General features: G+C 36.9%; 1 protein-coding gene across 5 annotated transcripts in view; it reads right to left on the bottom strand.

Annotated features, from left to right (window-relative positions):
* Positions 1-17643, bottom strand: part of EML4 (EMAP like 4) — a 146256-nt gene that overhangs the window by 19245 nt on the left and 109368 nt on the right. For all 5 annotated transcript variants that reach the window (XM_088161221.1, XM_088161219.1, XM_088161220.1 and 2 more), the window contains 9 exons: positions 16333-16456; positions 11407-11556; positions 9896-9965; positions 8536-8646; positions 6150-6245; positions 4024-4158; positions 3669-3804; positions 1746-1897; positions 93-218 (listed from right to left, as the gene is read on the bottom strand). In XM_088161221.1, coding sequence (XP_088017347.1) covers positions 93-218; positions 1746-1897; positions 3669-3804; positions 4024-4158; positions 6150-6245; positions 8536-8646; positions 9896-9965; positions 11407-11556; positions 16333-16456 — 1100 coding nt within the window. The remainder of the gene's footprint in view (positions 1-92; positions 219-1745; positions 1898-3668; positions 3805-4023; positions 4159-6149; positions 6246-8535; positions 8647-9895; positions 9966-11406; positions 11557-16332; positions 16457-17643) is intronic.

Here is a 17643-nt window from a genome sequence, read left to right as displayed (position 1 = left end):
ATGAACAGAATGAAGAGTCTTAAAATAACACACCAACAGAGAAAACCCTTACATTTTGGGGTTACAGTTAAAGAAAAACAAGTTATGCTTACCTGTACCTCTACTACAAAACCATCGTTAAACGTTCCCCTCAAAACAAAGTTTCGTGAAGTGCCCACTAAAAATTGATCAGCTTTTCCTTCTGCTACTGCTCTGATTGTTCCATACTGATCAGGAACCTGGGAAAAGAAACATCTGTCAAATCACATCAGGCATCTTGATAGGTGTCTCATTTTAGAGCACAGTGAAAGTATCAGAAGTGGAGTTCTCCTAGTAGAAAGGATCAATCCAATTATTATAATCTCGATCAGGGCTTGACCTGAAACCTCCCTCATCTATTTGTTCAGTAAGGCATACAAGATCTTATTCCAAGACAATCATAGTTATATAATTCCAATAACTTCAGTAGAAAAAATTTACAACTTAAATTACATAGCTTTTAAGTGGCAAATTCACTAAACAAATGCACTCCACAGCCTTACAACGCATCTTATAAGGAAAGGAATAATTCACTGTTACTATTTACCTTCCAAAACATGTTTTGAAAACCAAGAAAAATCTTGTAGCACACAGTAAATGCTTCCTGATTTTCTAAATATTTCCTGATTAGCCTAAAGTAAATGTTCATATGCCTTATGTTAGCAATGATTCTGAATCTTAGTGACTTTGTTTATTGCAGGCTTGAATTCTAATACACTGCTTTATTTTACAGTGTGCAATTGTTTGTTTTCTAAATTATTTTATTTGAGAACATACACTAATATTAAGTGATAACATAAGATAGAAAAATCAATCTGTCAGGATTCTGGTAACATAAAAATTAGCTTTAACAAAACATTATTAACAGAAGGAAAACAGAGATGCTGATACGAAGAGTGTGTTACTCTAGCCTAAGAATTGTACATGATAGTCAGTGGTTACCTTCTCTGCCATGTTTTCTAAATGTCAGTATTAGATTCAAGGCAGTAACAAATTCCAGATTGAACACGTAAGTGTTAAGGAAAAAATGCTGCTATAAATGGACAATAGGTAACTGGAGTAAACCAATGGGTAAATAACTGTTTAAGGAGACCACATTATTTCAAGATAAGGAAGAACCCAAATTTTTAAAATCCAAAATACACTACCTTTTCAAGTTCATCCCCACTGACCTAGCACTGCCACACTGCCAAATCACAAAGAACAGACATATTCACTGAACACCTGGTTTAGGACAAGTTTGAAAGGAGCTCCTCATCATAGCTTATTAATCATTAATTGTTACAGAATTCCAATATATACTCTACCACTTGTTTACCTTATGTCAAACATTCTACTAAAACCCTCAAATGCTGGTGACATTGTCTTTCTCTGGAGGGGCAAACTTATAAAAAACACAGGCAATATTAAATAATATCCTCAAACATCTTCTCAAACAGGATGAATTAAAAAAAAAAAAAAATCAAACAACTACAGAAGGGTTTTGAAGAAAGAAAACCCTTAAAATTTCTATTCAATTTATACACAGGAGAACTGAAGCCTTATATAGGCTCATTTAGAGGCTAAAATTTAAACACTTTTATAATAAAACATTGTAATCCACTTAAAAAACAGCAATCAGAAGGCATTCTTTCATCCTGACTTCCCCCACTAAGGGTGGAGAAGGCTCAGTCTTGCTAGCCAGTACCTTGTTCAAGGCAATTTCCTTGTCACTCTTGCTTTCTTACCTCAATTTCCCTTTCAGGATTCAAATCATGATCCCACAGGATGATCTTTCGGTCTTTCCCACCTCCAGTTAGCAGCATTCCATTCCTCATTTGACAGAGTGTGAACACACTGCCATCATGAGCTTTGATTTGTCTGCTTATCTGATATACTCCTATACACACAAAAAAGAAAATAAGAAAGATTACTACTCATTTTTTCACCTAGGGTTTATGAGAAGCTTTGCCTTTAGGCAAAAGAATAAAGGAAGTATATAATAATAATTACATTTGGACTGTCAGACTCTTAGTATTGCAAACACAAGGTGGTAGTGTTTTCTTACAGGATAAAAAAAATAAAACAAAGGGTCTGACTTTCTGAAGAAAAACTTGAGATTGATTGTCCTACAAAATGTGAAGGCAAAACCAACAATTGGTAAAATGATTCCATTTCTCTGCTTTCCAAAGGAACACAGTTTTTCCAGATTCAAGAGAAACTGTCTTTTAGAGTAAAATAATATTTAGTAAGTCATTATTAGAAAAAAAAATAAAGCTACTTTATTAAAAGAAACTAAAAAACTTGTTGTCTATAGTCTTTTGGGAATAAAGGGCCAATTATTTATAGAGAAGTTTCCAGGATGTATGAACCTAATATCTAATGCTGGGTGCTGCCATACATAAAAATAGTACAACCAGCATTTGGCATCTATCAAGACAGCAGTCTACCCAAAGGAAAATGCTTGGAAGAATGAAGGAGATGAGAAAATTAAACAACAAGGGTAGAAAAAGAAGCCTTTTGCACCCTCATTGGGTCTTCACATCAAAAGAACTGCTGTTGGAAAGTAATTTTTAAAACCCTAACAAAACAAGATTCTGGTGCTGCATATTTTCAAACACCAATCACAGACAAAGTGTAACATCACCCAGCTATGAGCTTAACTTTGCTGACTCTGCCTATGGCTCAAGTCAGTATGCTCTCACACTGTGAAAGAGAGCATGAGATCAAGTCCTGTGACCAATCTCATGTGATAAGCCAACTAAAAACCCCACCTTTAGTTAAGCCAGCGTAAATATTCTATTTGATAATGCTTAGGGTTATGCCGAAAAAAAAGTTATTTTTGCACAAGAAATCAAAAATTAAACATCAGATAATATGTTGAATTACTTTTCCATTGTAGTTAGCTTGAAAGATGAGAAAAAGATTTACCTACAAAGTCAGACTTACTGCTAAAAATGTACTTTTTACATGAATGTTTTTCTGGCATACCAATTTAAACCAGAGTGTTTGAAATAGCTGCCAAGTAAAATGAATTATCATTGAATTTATGAGGGCTCAACTGTGCCAGGTCTGCATATGTTGAGTAACAAATCATTTTCCTTTCTTTTTTACAAAAAGCTTTGGTCTAAAGAGTTAGTTCAATTTCAAATTTCAATTTTTTTAAGCATATCAGGACTTGAGGGTCTACTAAAGGAGAAACTATTATTCATATAACTGCTACAACTAAGCACTGTAATTGTACTTCATATGCAAGTCTTATTAATGTCAGCTCCACCACTTATTGGTATACCTCTGAGACTAAGCATGGTGCAACATATGCCTTAAGAGGCAAAGGCAGCCTGCAGAATCCCCAAACTGATCCTTCAGCTTTTTTCAAATCACCAGATCAAAGGAAATCTGATTAACCACACTGTTTAAAAATGCAAAACATTTAGATAAAGTAGTTTTCATTCATTTAATGAACAGTCTTGTTAATTATAAAGAAACTCCAGACTGCTCATAAGTCAGCAAACTCATAGGACTTGCAGGACTTGAGTACCACCTGTTATTGATATGAAGAGCCTGTTCTCAGTCAGGCTTGTTTCTCTATTCCTTCCCCAATGCCATTCTTAACGTTTGACTTCTACAGACTATGTAAAAATCTGTGATTAACTCCAAATGTATCCTACCTTTAGCTCCTTTTCCTGGAGTAGCTTCTACAGTAGTTTTGCTCCATATAAGTATTATCCCACCTGAGTCTCCAGTCAGCACATCACCATTTCCCAAGAAAGCCAAACACTGAACAAATTTGGGTTTCTCATATTTCTGAAACAAAATAAGCAAGAGAAAGGGATAATTGCTTGTACTTGTTACATAATTAGAATAATGCATCCACACTCTTACACCTTGCATCCACATAAGCAGAATTTAGCCTTTTTTTTGTTTACCTCTCTGATCAGACAGTACATGGTAACAACGAGGCAAATGTACAGAACACGTGATTTCCATTGATCTAAAACTGTCCTGGTATCAAGATATTATTACCCCAAATATGCCTTGCTTCCTTGATAATGAATTGCCGCTCCAGGTCCAGAAAAATATATGAGATTTGCCACACGTTATTATGGTATTTGCATCAGTGGGATGGAATTCTACAGCAAGAACAACTTCATTTGTAGTCTGAAATAATAAGAGAGATAATATTTATTCAGATAGGACATTAACTACTAGAAACACATGTAAACCCCCAAGTTTTAGAACAGAGATATGTAAAACTAGATAGCTCATCGCATGCTTGGAAGTATTTCTAAGTGTTCCGTGCTAAGTCTGCTGTCTGAACAACTGCACAAATGATTTTATATATATTGATTTTTCACATACATAAGAGATCTTTATTTAAAATTCAGTACACAAGTTCGGGGTTTGCATTCCCTTTTAAATAACAAAAGCTTCTGCTCTCTCAAATAGCTAAGACGTCTGCCAAGGAAAATGAATAATGCATAAAAGGCTCTTTTTTGGATTGAAAACTCTGCTTGGTTTTTACACAGACTGGTTTGCTATTATTGATAACAAAGCTGTGACAGAGGCAAGTAAGACAACAATAATATTGTAGAATTATATCCATTATTCTCTTTCTGAAATTCTGTAAAAATTATTTTGGCTTCTTTGTTTCCCTTTCCTCCTCACAAAGAAGAAAAAGAGAAGACTTCATAACTCAAAACTTTGAAACATAGGGTCCCACCTTTGTATTTTTCCTGGCTGCATGTACTTTTACTGAATTACCAACATCTTAAAGTATTTCATCCTTTACCAATAGATTTTATAAACATAACAAACTGATTGATCATTTACTTAACTTCTAATGTATATTCAACCAAACTGTCTTTGAAGACAAATTTCCTGCAGGCAGTGAGTGACTACAAAACAAGAAAGTAAATGCATTTATTTCTACACAATTTCAAAACAGGCTGCCCAGAGAGATTGTGGAGTCTCTTCTTCTTTTCTAGGTGAACCTGCTTTGGCTTGGGGATTGGACAGATCTCCATTGGTGCCTTCCAACCCCAGCTGTTCTGTGATCTATACATAAGAGTGTTGTTAGATCAAATCTTTGAGAGTAACTTCTCCTACTTCACCACTTTTGGCTTACTTTAAAAAAACAATCTTCTTAAGTTTGGTTTTTTTTTGTTCATGGCCATATTTATTGAATTATGTTTCTCACACAGTTTTCACATCAGAAAATCTCCTATGTCAAAAAAAACCATTTGGAATTTAAGGACTGAAAACCTTAATGGAGTTCAGCTTAGAAACAGTTTGTTTTGCATCCCAGCTCAAGGGATGCAACTCTGCTCACACCATCTTCTGTGGAAGCTGCTTAAGATACTGAAAGACCAAGTCCTAGATGTGAATAAGTTCTGAAGGGCAAGCTATCCCTGCTAAATAATTCTTAGCTAATTCTGAAACACCAAGGAACTCCCCTGAGTGCAAAAACAGTCAAAAGATAATGTCAGCGAATGGGAAATACAAGGCATATGCCAAATAGTTTCACATAAAATATCAAAAAGGAAATGAAAATACTGTCATAGTATTAAAACTTGTAGGATACAGTTAGTATTGGTCAACATAATCTAGAGAAAACAGGACAAACCAATCTGATTTTGTTACCTGAAATAGTAAGTTTGTAATGATATAGACATATATGCTTATGGACCATGATTTATAAAAATAGACAAACATTCAGTTACACAGGCATGAAATATTTGCTTGATACTGGATAACACGACAAATACTGAGAATCAATAACCAGAATTTGATTCAGACAAAATTGAAATAAGGAATGTTTAAAAAGATTTTATTTTTTTAAACAACTACAGACTGAATCATCAGTTTAGTTTCTTAAAGTTCCCAGGATTTTTTTTTTTAATTAAGTAACTAATCGACAATTGCTTTATTTGCATTGGCTCTGAAGGATGAGTAAAATTTAATTACAAACCCTTCAATATTCAAACCTCTTCCAGTAATCAAGTTAAGAATACGTTTCTGTGGAACCCTTAAACAAGAAAGCAGTATTACACAGTTGCAGTTTCCAAGTAAGATCAAAAGTGTGTCTCACAAACTTGTATTTATGGGAATAAAATCATTTGTATTTCAGAATATTTGTGTGCAAAAATTACCTTTATCTCTGCTATTTTTGATTTCCTCTGCCAATCCCACACAGTAAGCATATGCTCGTTAGAGTCATCAATTACACACAAATGAGTACCAGAATCCTAAAGGAAAAAGAAAAAAAAAGAAGTACTGACAAAGTACTATCATACTCAATTTAGAAACAGGGCAGGGGTATTTTGAAAAATCCGCAGAAGTACAAATATAAATAAACCAAGTTCTTTTAAAGTAATGACAACCTCAATATATATATGGAATTTTCCTTTTTTTCTTTCATAAAAACAGACATAGATTTTTGTATAATCTCATAAAAAATTACCACGCTTCAAGTAACAGTCTAGGAAAGCTTTAAAAGTATCTTACCAAGCCTTTATTCTAGTTTTGTTTGTTGGTTTTTATAGCTTTTTTTTTTTCAGTTTTGGCTTTGTTGGTTTTTTGTTTGTTTGTTTTTGTTTGCAATTTCATGCTAGCAGCAAAATGATTTAGTTTTCTATTCTATAAATATTTTGTTTTTCCTCAGGTCACAGAGGACAGACACACAGCTCCACCTGTGTTTTTTTCCTAAATAACACCATCATGTACACACAATTACATTATCAGATTCTGTAAGCATGTCTCATTTTTTCCTTATGGGTCATAAAGTACCAGCAGTTTCATCACATAGTTGGTAAAACTGCAGCAAAGGTAACACTTCCTGAATAAAACAATGCTTACAGAGGAGGTAGAGCAGCACCTACAGTATTAAATAACTGAGACCACTTATTTTGAATAACTTTACAACAACTATATGGCTACATGTAATTAAAGGAACAGAGAACAAAAATCTTAAAACCATAAAATAGAGGTGGCTAAATTATTACTATTCCCAAGCACTATTCTAAGCAGTAATATCCAAAATACATGTGAATGATTAGGTGGGAAGAAACCCTGAAGACAGCATTGGTGATGAACACAGTTCTTGTGAGGGTTAATAAATTCTGTGATAAAAACACAGTTCTAGCAATTGCACACCAACTGTTTCAGTCTAGTGAGCAATCACGTGAGACTGTAATAAGGTATCAAATTCAGTTTCAGCTCCAAAACAGAACCAATAAAAACTAAAATCTAGTCCTCAAAAATTCCCTGGGTTTTTCAGTTTTTAAAATGATGGAATGCATTCTTACTCACATTGAAAAAGATCTCTATCCTATATGTAAATTTCACTGGTTTGTTAGAGTGACAGGAATACCAGTACTCCTTTCACATTATTTACTGAAACACAAAGCGTACTATATCTAACATAGCAACATTTCAATGCTATGAAATTTCTTTCAATTGCTTTCTTTTCTTCAATTGCTAAGTGAAACTGCAGCAAGAGAGTGCAAGAATTTATTTTCAACAGGTCACCCAGAGGCACTGTTGAGTTTCCATTCTTGGAGATTCCCAGAAGCCAGCTGGACCACAGCCTGAGCAGCCTGCTCTGTCAGAACCTGCTGTAAGCAGGACAGTGGATGAGGTGATTTCCAGACATCCCTTCCCACCTCAGCTGTCCTGTAAATCTCTTCTTCTATTAGCAAAATACTGCAGACATTGTTTTTCTGCATTTTCTGTTTTTACAGATAGTAATTTTTCTTGATGGAATGCAAGAATCCAGCCTGGGTTTTCAGGAGGTCTGATATGTATCAGTCTTTTGGCAAAAATGCAGTGGCAGCTTAAAAATGAAAATATGTCCATATTTAACAAGAAAAAAAAAAACAAACAAAAAAAACCCCAACTCATTTCCAAATTTGAAATGAGAACTTTATGAATGCCAAGTAGTGCATCTCCATGTGCTACCAATTTTTCTGATATATTCCATGGGGCCAGTAACAAAGACCTATTTTTCTACGTAAAAGAGGCAAAAAGTGAACAAGCTATTCCTCCGGAAAAAGTAGTACAAGATAATGTGAGGGTTTTTTTGTTTCTGTTTATAAGTTTCCTGTTGGTGGACAAAAACCTACTCCAGCTGTGAAAGCAAAAAAGTTAACTCTCCTATCAGAACACACTAAATTTTGTCTTCACAAACCTCACTGACATATTTGTTTCTAACATCAAAATAAAAACAACCAAGCTCCTCACAAACAAAACCAAACCACCAAAGCCAGTGTGGACTTCGATTTCTAGTTAAGGTTTTTCTTGCCTGCTATTTATTTACCGTGCTGGTTTGTTACCACAATTTTACACGTGCCATTTCCTGTTTTTCCAGCTAGTTTGCTGTCAGCTGCTTTTATAAAGTATACAGAAACTTCAGTGACACGCTTTTAATACAGAAAGAGATCAGCTAGACAACATGCACAATCTCCAGGGATCTCCTTCCTGTTTCCATAGGATTGGCCACGCTGTATGTGACGTGCCAAGGCACGGCGCCCATCTTACCGCTTTGGAGAAATCCAAGCAGCCCACTCCGCGCTCAAACGTGCCGAGGCCGATGACCTGCAGGGTTGCCAGGCTCACCGAGTCCCACACTCTAACATGGGGCTGCAGGGGCTGTGTGGGAAAGCAATGGGACAAACAGGTCAGGCAGGGAAAGCACCCTGGGCCGGGGCCGCGCTTTGAGAAGCGGCTGCTGCCTGAATTACAAATTGCAGAGCAAAAGGAAGGATGACCTGTGCTGGTGATGCTGCTGGGTACCAGCCCCAAAGTCACAAGGGGAGAGTCAAGGCAATGCTGTTCCTTAGGGCTGGGCTACCAACGTGGAAGCGGGGCCATTGAGGCAGGAAAGTGGCATTTGGTAGTTGTGAAAATAACCGATTTGAGGAATTGAACAAATAATGGAAGAATCATCTTCCCTTTCAAACCCTAGACTAGTGATTATTATACAACTGAAAATAACGATCAAATCTGGGCTTATATATGTAAATTAAGAAAAAAAGGAAAGAAACAAATGCTGGTGCACTGAGCCTCTTAACCATCACCAACCAGTCAATGAAAATGTCCATGGTTATATTTCATACAACTATTATCCCAAACTAGCTTAGAAACAATCACAAATTAACTTGGCTTAAGGACACCATTCATCATTGAAAGTGACAAATCTTTCTACTGACGGAAAAACAAACCAAACAGATCTAACAAGAGTCAGAAAATGCTCAGCGGAAATCATGTATTCAAAATCCCCCACATAAATTTCTTACAAAATATAAAAAAATTCAGTTGAACATCTGAAAAAGAGTTATATTTAACATGCTTCTACACTTCATAGCATCTGTCTTTCCCCCCCTTCCGTTTATAACTTCATGAAAAGAACCCAATTATTCAAATTCTGACAGAATTATGCCAAGAGGTGGAGAGCAGCATTTAAATATACTTGCTCTCAAATGAGCAAGTCTATAGGAAAGCTTGGCATATCTTCCATATATTCTCAAAGTTGGTTTCCTCTTCCATGAAGTCTTTTGCCTATACTGACCCACAGAACTGGGGATTTTCTCTCCCTTGGGAGAAGACATATTGAAAGTAATATGACAGAAATTATGTGGCGTTATAAATCAATTACAAGCTTCAAGTTTGTTTGCAGATAAAGGACTTTATGAGTTTCTGCTCTTTTTAATGTATGATTGAGTGTTTCATTGTTACTGTCTTTTGCTAGAGATACAGGGTGTTACCTGAGAAACTCAAAATATCTCAGTAAATGCAGTACATAATATAACTGCAGACAGAAGGTGATTAAAAAAACCCCAAACCAATTTTTCCTGATTTTCAAAACAAGATACTACTGCTCAACAGCTCTATTACTTACCCTTCCATCTTTATCCACTCCAGCTAACTGTCCTGTTGCAATTCTAATTTTGTCTGGATGAACTGCAAGACTAAGACAGACAGAAATATGACTTGCTTTTGCTGTCATAGGTCTTCAAAACTGAGAGGTGTTTTGTAAATTTTTTCATTTGTTTCTCAACAAAAGCCCATGAAGACACTTATGATCCTAAATCCCACTTCTAAGGAGACAATTTGAATGTTTCTCATCAGATATTTCATTTCACACTGTATTGACTATTGGTTGACACACAACCAGGAGGGGCAGAAGAGTCACCTTCACATGTGCTCTGACACATCTCAGGTTTGCACTACACTGGGGCTCCACTGTAACAAAATCTACATTGTCCATAATGAACTTCCTACACATAGTTATGTGCCATATTTATAAACACTACAGTGCATTTTATGCCTAAACCTAGAGATGTCATGAACCTGGGAAAAAAAAGGCAGAAAAGCTGGCTGAGGGCTTGCCTGTGCACCCAGGAGTTGGGGATTACCACCACTTGAAATGAGTTACTGATGTGATTGTACTAATGAAGAGTGCTGCACTACTAGTGAAAGTAAAAATCTGCCCTTGCTTATCACAGTTTGCTTTGGAGCTGATGCAAAAAAAGAGATTTTAGAGAATACATCCTCCCAGTTCATGGGAGTTTTTGATCTACATTCTTAATTGCTTTCTCTGTAAAATTGCAACGGTGAAGAAAGCCATTGAAAGAATAAAGGGGGCCAGGGCAAACCTGAAGAGGTCATAATGACAGAAAAGAAATTTACAATTCAGTTCAATTTTCTGAATGAAAGTGAAGAAAACAAACTGGCAGCATTCCTCCCAAAGGAAGCAATTACAAAGACAAGAGAGAAAAGAGCTTTAGATGTCAAATTTTCTCCAGTCAGGTACTGCACAGTAGAGTTTATGTTCACCATTACATTTTGTGCATTACTCTTCAGACTAACATAGCAAATTCTGTAACTGCCTTTGCAACCACGATGACACTGGCTTCAATTTTCCTTCTCTAATTTTTTTTTTGGCAAACATCTTTCTGATTTCCCTGACTCTCTTTATACTTGAATGATCCATCTTTTACAAAATGAGAGTATGACTGTTCAGTTTTTAACATGGTTTTCTAGTTCTCCTTCAAGATTGCACTTTCACCATACTGCCTGTAAACAACTGATTTAGAGTCAGGCTAATAACAATTTTTAATTTCTGGGACAACTATTTGGAATAATTTATGCAAAGATCCTTTCCTGGCACTTTTAGACTGTATACACATCTCCCTGTTTTACATTTAAACCAGACATCCTAAGCTAGCATGGACTGCTCTAACACCATTTGTTTGTGCTGTATTTACTACACTGAAATCTACTGGGACTGATTAAACAGGAAATAACTACAACTACAATGACATTAATTAGTTTGTACATAAAGCAGGAGAGGAAAAGAAGTATTTCTGCATTATTACCCACACTCACATGCAAATGTTGTATACTAACCATTTAACACAGTCCGTGTGACCCAAGTAGTGCCGCTGGGTTCTCTCCTCATAGTTAAATAGTACCACCACTGAGGCAATGAAATACACAATTTCTCCGGTAGGAAGGAGGTAAACATTGGCTCGACAGTCTCTTCCACGATACCCATATCTATATTTTTTTTAAGTCAAGGTTTTCACAGTCACTGAATGCCAGAAAAAAAAAACAACCAACTTTTTTTTCCCTTCAAGGATTCCTGGGATAATTCTCATGTCAGCAAATGGTCTTCAAGTTTTTCCCTATGGAACTACAGCACGATTTCACTCACACAGTTTAAAAAGAAAACAAAAACCCCCATACAAGTGGACTTTGGGAACCCAAATCCCCCAAGAAATGATGATCACTGATGTTAAAAACAAGATATGGTAGAAGTAAAGCAAACACAGTATTGCAGTTTTGTAAAAATTCTCCTGCGAAATTTCACTAGGTAGCAGCAGGACTTGCTATTCTAATTTAACATTTTCTACAGCAGCAGAGCTGTGTACCAGTAGGCTGGGCAGTAGAGTATTGCTTTCATTTGGCCTTTTAAAACAATTCCTCATGCCCTACAGAAAAAGGCAAGCTTCTGCACAGCAGCTGCCAAGTTCAGGAAAGATTTCTTTAGACTGTTTTAAAAGTATTTTTTAAACAAACCAAACTTAAAAGGAATTTACACAGTGAAAAATATTCTATCCAAATCTACCCAAAATACATAAAAGGCATGTTTTCTGTAGGAATATGTACAGCTCCTAATGACATTCAGAAGTTTTACGCACTGTGAAGGAGCCTTGGTTGGCACTGATCAAACGTTATTACAACTCATTATTTCTTTGGAACAGGTGCAGTTTTCTTCCTCTAGACTATTAATGTGGCTGCCTGCCTATATTTCAGCTCCCTGGGTCACCAGGAACAATTAACATCATAACTCAGACTTTAACATCTAACTATGTAGCCCCAAAAAATATTATTTTCCCGTTATGTTGTGCACTTTAGAGAGCTTTCCACTTCACTGCCAACTAATACATCTGCAATAGCAAGAAAAAGATGGGAAACACATTAAGCAACTTTAGCTAAAGGATTCCAGCTTCAGGTCCTGGCAAATAAGGTAAATAAAAGGAAGTGAAAGGCCCATGTGGAGAAAGCTGGATGGATGAAGATGGCCCTTTCTCATAAATGAAGGCAGGTGCAGTAGTTCAAGGTTGGGAATATCTAAACTGGTATTCCCTAATCTGATAGCCTGACCTCTATTCTCCATGACAAAAGGGCCACCTTTCTATCAAAAATAGCACCACACCCCCAAAAATGCCCCACTACCCTTCCTCTTCTGCAGTGCCACCACACCAGAGGAACACTTGTGAAATTAAACACATGCTGTAACTAAACAACAGTTCAAAGAAGGACACTGTATTCAGTTGTCAATTAAACCCCTTTGGAGTGTGGAAAATAAAACACATTTATATCTTGCTGTCTTCCGTTTAGTAGGGAAGAATACAATGGCTCCTCTGAAGCAGAGATTATTCACTGGCCTGCTAAGCAAATGATATCAAGAGAAATGCTCATACAACACAATGCTCATGTCAGAAAAAAAGGATGCCTCTGTTTCTCCTCCATTACTATTTACTTCCCCACTCAATTTTCCTCTTTCTTCTTCTTTTAGAAGCTCTGAGGGAACTAAAAGAAACCCCAGAATGGCCTTTTATAAAAAAATAACGAACAATAAACCAAACAACTGAACTTTCAAAAGCAATGGGCTACAAAGCAGAGAAAATATTTTTTCTACCCTGAGGCTTTAAGAACACTAATTCAAATACCTTCTCAGAGGAGAGAGGAATATTTAGCTCATCTGCTGAACACAATAGGGAATGTATTGATAAGCATTTAGTAAGACTGACACCTTTGAACATTCATCCTAGAAAAGTATTAATGACTTGCAAAAACATGTCTTTCCACAGCAGAGGTCTTCCATGTTTAGCCAAGCTAGAGCTAAATACTTTGGCACTCACCATCAAGCCCTGACATTCGTGAAGCTGCGAGAAAAAAAAAATTACATTTTCTCAGTACCTTCCTTTATTTTACCCCTCCTACAAAATAAAGTACCAAAGAGTGGCTGCATTTTCTAGAAGAACTTTTTTTAAAAAACACATGAAAGAACCATCTGTTTTGTGGGACAATATTTTTTGCTTTCTTCATTCTCTATCCCAGATTATTCTGAGTGAAAAAAAGAGGGGTTGTTGCTCCACAGCATTTCTTTCCTTCTCCACACACGCAGAACAAAGCAGCACATACAGTCCAATAAAATTAATGAAATAATTGACTGTGTCTCTTCAGAACTTTGTGACACAACTTTGATGCTTGATTTCCACTGAATTTCAATGTTAATCTTTCAGTGACATGCATTATTAAATCAAGGAAATTGAGAGATAGTTGCCTTGATATCGTGACTACTCACCAATTACAAGGACTGTTTTTTCATAACATTCAGTATGTTTAAAAACGTTAAGTTTTGGGGGTTTTTTGTTTATTTGTTTGCTTTAACTGGCTAAAAATAGCTACAGCCCTCATGAAAAGTGATCTACCATACACGAGAAGCAGTAAATTTACCACTGTCTTCGATTATTCTTAGAAAGAAGAGCACTACTGCTAAAAATAATCTCATAAAACCGAGTCTGAAATACCGTCCTGAAATTGAGCTCCTATATACTGGGAAAAATAATCTACAAAGTCACTGTCAAAAGTTGCACTGACTGTGACCTCTGAAGCTACTAAATAAGCCAATTTTGCTATTACTAGGAATATCAGATATGCTTTAACCAGTTTTGAAGTCCAGTAGCAAAGACTGCACTACAAAGCAGGGATACTCAAACTAAATTATTCAATTTAAACGACACCACTCAGGAACCAGACACAGTCAAGAGCTCAGACTCCCCCATGAGCTGCTTTATCTTGCCAAGCAGCTTAGACATTTCTTCAAATGACAATAACCTGCAAGGCAGACAAAAGCTAAGTTTCCCTAGATGAATCTACAGTACAGGGTATCAGGAGTTGAATAAACCTACAGGAAACATCTAAAAATGAGAACCCCCCGCAACCAACCAATAAACCAACAAAATCTACCCCAATAATTTGGCCATTGTTTCTTTGCAATTGGTCATAGTTGACTAGCATTTTCCAAAAAAATAATAAAAAATGAAAACTCAGTTACAAAAAATCGTCTGGGAGGCAGGAGAATTAGAAGAATTAAAAACAAAGCCTATAAATGGAACTATTCAACACTCAGTTGAGCTTTCAGGTGCAAAACACTGACATTAGTAAAATACTCAGTGAATCATTGTCCCCATGCCTTTTTAATAAGGTGTACAGGGTTCAGTTTGCCATCATATTTGCAAGATACAGCTGCCTTGCAGATTTGTTCCCCTTGCTAAACCTAAGCAAAAAGCAGGTCTGCTGCTGCTGCATTTTCCAAACTGAAGAGTAATTTTGTTCAGAAGTAATATAGAGACCATTATTAGTTCTCATAAATTTTACTGCCTTTTCCTCATTTTCTTCACCTTTGCATCCAAAAGATATCCTACACTCATAAATATACTGGTCTGATTTGGGATGACATTTCCTTAAACAGATTCTAAAACATATGGACAGTCTCTTTCAACTAGATTTATTTCACTTTAATTAGACCTCAGCAGCCAACTGGTTTAACCCAACTTAAGGTTCTTGGACATTAAATGTGTCCACACTGGGATTTGCACCTACTTAACTGAGGGTGTGATTTCATGATCAGTTTTCATCAGTCCAAACTGCTCACTGATGCTGGAAAAGTGGAGCTGACGTTCCTCCAGTATGCCAGTTCCAGTCCTTGCATGTTTGTGAGGCGAATCAAAGTAATGTGTCGGTCCTGCTTGAAAATTAACTTCACAAAAAGAGATTACATTTCACCCAGATCACTGACTGACCCAATTCATTCCATAGTCATGAGTGCTAGCATCAGCAACCAAGAGCTGGGATGGTTGGAAAATTGGGTACCACAGTTTTACAAAGCATGAATAAGAGCTCTGTTTCCCTTCCAGTCAGACTTTAATCTGCAACTTTCTCCTCGACATACGACAGTGTTATCATCAACATTCCTAAAAAATCTTCCTGCTTTTAGCAACACCAGAGCATCAAACCTCAGATTATTACAACTCAAGTGCTGTGTAGTCATTTTACTGAAGTACTAAGAAACACAATCACAGCTTACTGCAAAAATCTGCAGAGATGGGGGACTGACAGGAAGTCTCAAACGTGTGCAAAACCACATCTCTTAAAATGACCTTAATGTCTGATCTAGTGAACTTGGAGAATTGTCATTAGCCACACACCTACTCAGTTTTTCAAATGATAAATTCAGTGCATTTAATACAAAGTAGTTTCCAAGAAATTAACCGCTTCACTTTGGAGCTGAAGTACAGAAGCAGTGCAAAGGATGGCTGCTTCTCCAATCCTTACTCCGTAGGAAAGGACAACAAACTCAACATCTTCCATAGTTCTAAGACTTCCTAAAAAGGATCAGAGATTGAAAACTAACTGTTACTGAAGCAAAGCCTACACTAATACAGTGGGAGGCAGAGGGGGACATTATTCAAACTCTCTAACTCTCCAAAGATGCTTTCTTTTGCACTAAAAATAAATCAGTTAATAAATTAGAATTAGTCAACAGCAAAACAAAGAAAAAGTACAGGATATCTGCACCTATGTAGTCTGCCATGTAAAGTTGTACTATACAGGAATTACAAACCATTTCCACTGTCATATTAATTTGAACATTTTCCCCTCACCTCTTAGTTTTTACATCTTAATAGACAAGAGGCAAGACTGGATTCTAAAAGACAAGACAAAAAGGGACCAGTGAATAGTTATTGATATTAAGGATACACCCACTCCAGTTTTAACTTTTCAGGAGGCAGCTCTGTCCTAATATCATCATAGTTTTCTACGTCAGAAGGAATGAACATTGTGATTGGTCGACCTCGCATGAACATCTTGATATATTCTCCCTCTGTTGAAACAAAAAGGCAAATTAATCATGTGGCAAGTTTACACAAGAAGTAAGTACAAAAGAAACCAGTAATAAGTACAGAGATGCAAATCACACTGGTTATATAAAAATTATTTTTGAGATGCGAGCTTGGTAAAAGCCGAGATTTGATTTTTTTTAAATAGAACATTAAACACACAGAACAAGCGTTAGTTGAATTTGTGATAGAATAGACTAAGCATGTAACATTTTAGACATGCAAGTTAAGTTATAAAGGCAAAATTCAAATTCAAATCTGAAACTGAATAAATAATTAGTCACAGAATTACAGGATAAGGTATTTCAGGTTGAAAGGATCTGGGAGGTGTCTAAATCCAACCTCTGCCTGGCCATGAGGCCAGACTAGGTTCCTCAGGCTTTTGCCTAATTCAGATTTGAAAAACTCCTATGTTGGAGATTGCACAACCTCTCCTGGCACCTGACAGCACCTCGGGGGCCTTTCCTACACAGCTTGCTTCCTGCAGCCCCTCTGTCCCTAGACTGTGCTCCTGCCAGAGACTCTTCTTTCCCATAGGTGCAGGACTTGGTTTTTGTCTCTGCTTAATTCTGTGAGGTTCCTGCAAGCCCATCTCTCCAGCACAGCCACTGAGCCCCCAATCTGCTGTCCCTGCAAACCTGAGAGGGCACAGTGTCACCTACCTCAGGCCATTGCTAGAGATGATGAGCAGGGCAGGGCCAGGCCAGCATCCTGCAGACTCCACGTGTCACCTACTGGCCACCAGGTACAGTATGACCCATTAACCACAGGCCCCCAAGGCCAACTAGCCAAGTGGTTCTTTCCCCCACCCAGCTGCCCACCTTTCCAAATCCTAGCAGCCAAGCTAAGACATGAGGACGCTGCAGGAAAAAGCATCAAGAGCTTTGCTGATTAATGTAATCAAGAATTATATATCATCACAACCTGAGTTATTAAGCATTGTATCCTGAAGAATGGAAAAAAGTAAGAGCTCAGAATGACTCCAGCTGTGACAAAACACGTGTCTAACATCTCTGTGGGAATCTGAGCACTTCACAAGCCTTTAGGAGTCCCTTTTCAAGGAAAGCGAGCTTACCTACCACCAGGGAAAATTACAGTCCCATTTCAAAAAGCACTGATGACAAAGAGCCAAATATTCACTAAGTTTGCATCAATGAAGAAACCTTTTATT

The sequence above is a fragment of the Sturnus vulgaris genome, chromosome 3 (genome assembly GCF_052056855.1).
Source record: "Sturnus vulgaris isolate bStuVul1 chromosome 3, bStuVul1.hap1, whole genome shotgun sequence".
Lineage (NCBI taxonomy): Eukaryota > Metazoa > Chordata > Aves > Passeriformes > Sturnidae > Sturnus > Sturnus vulgaris.
This window is presented reverse-complemented; position numbering and strand designations above follow the sequence as displayed.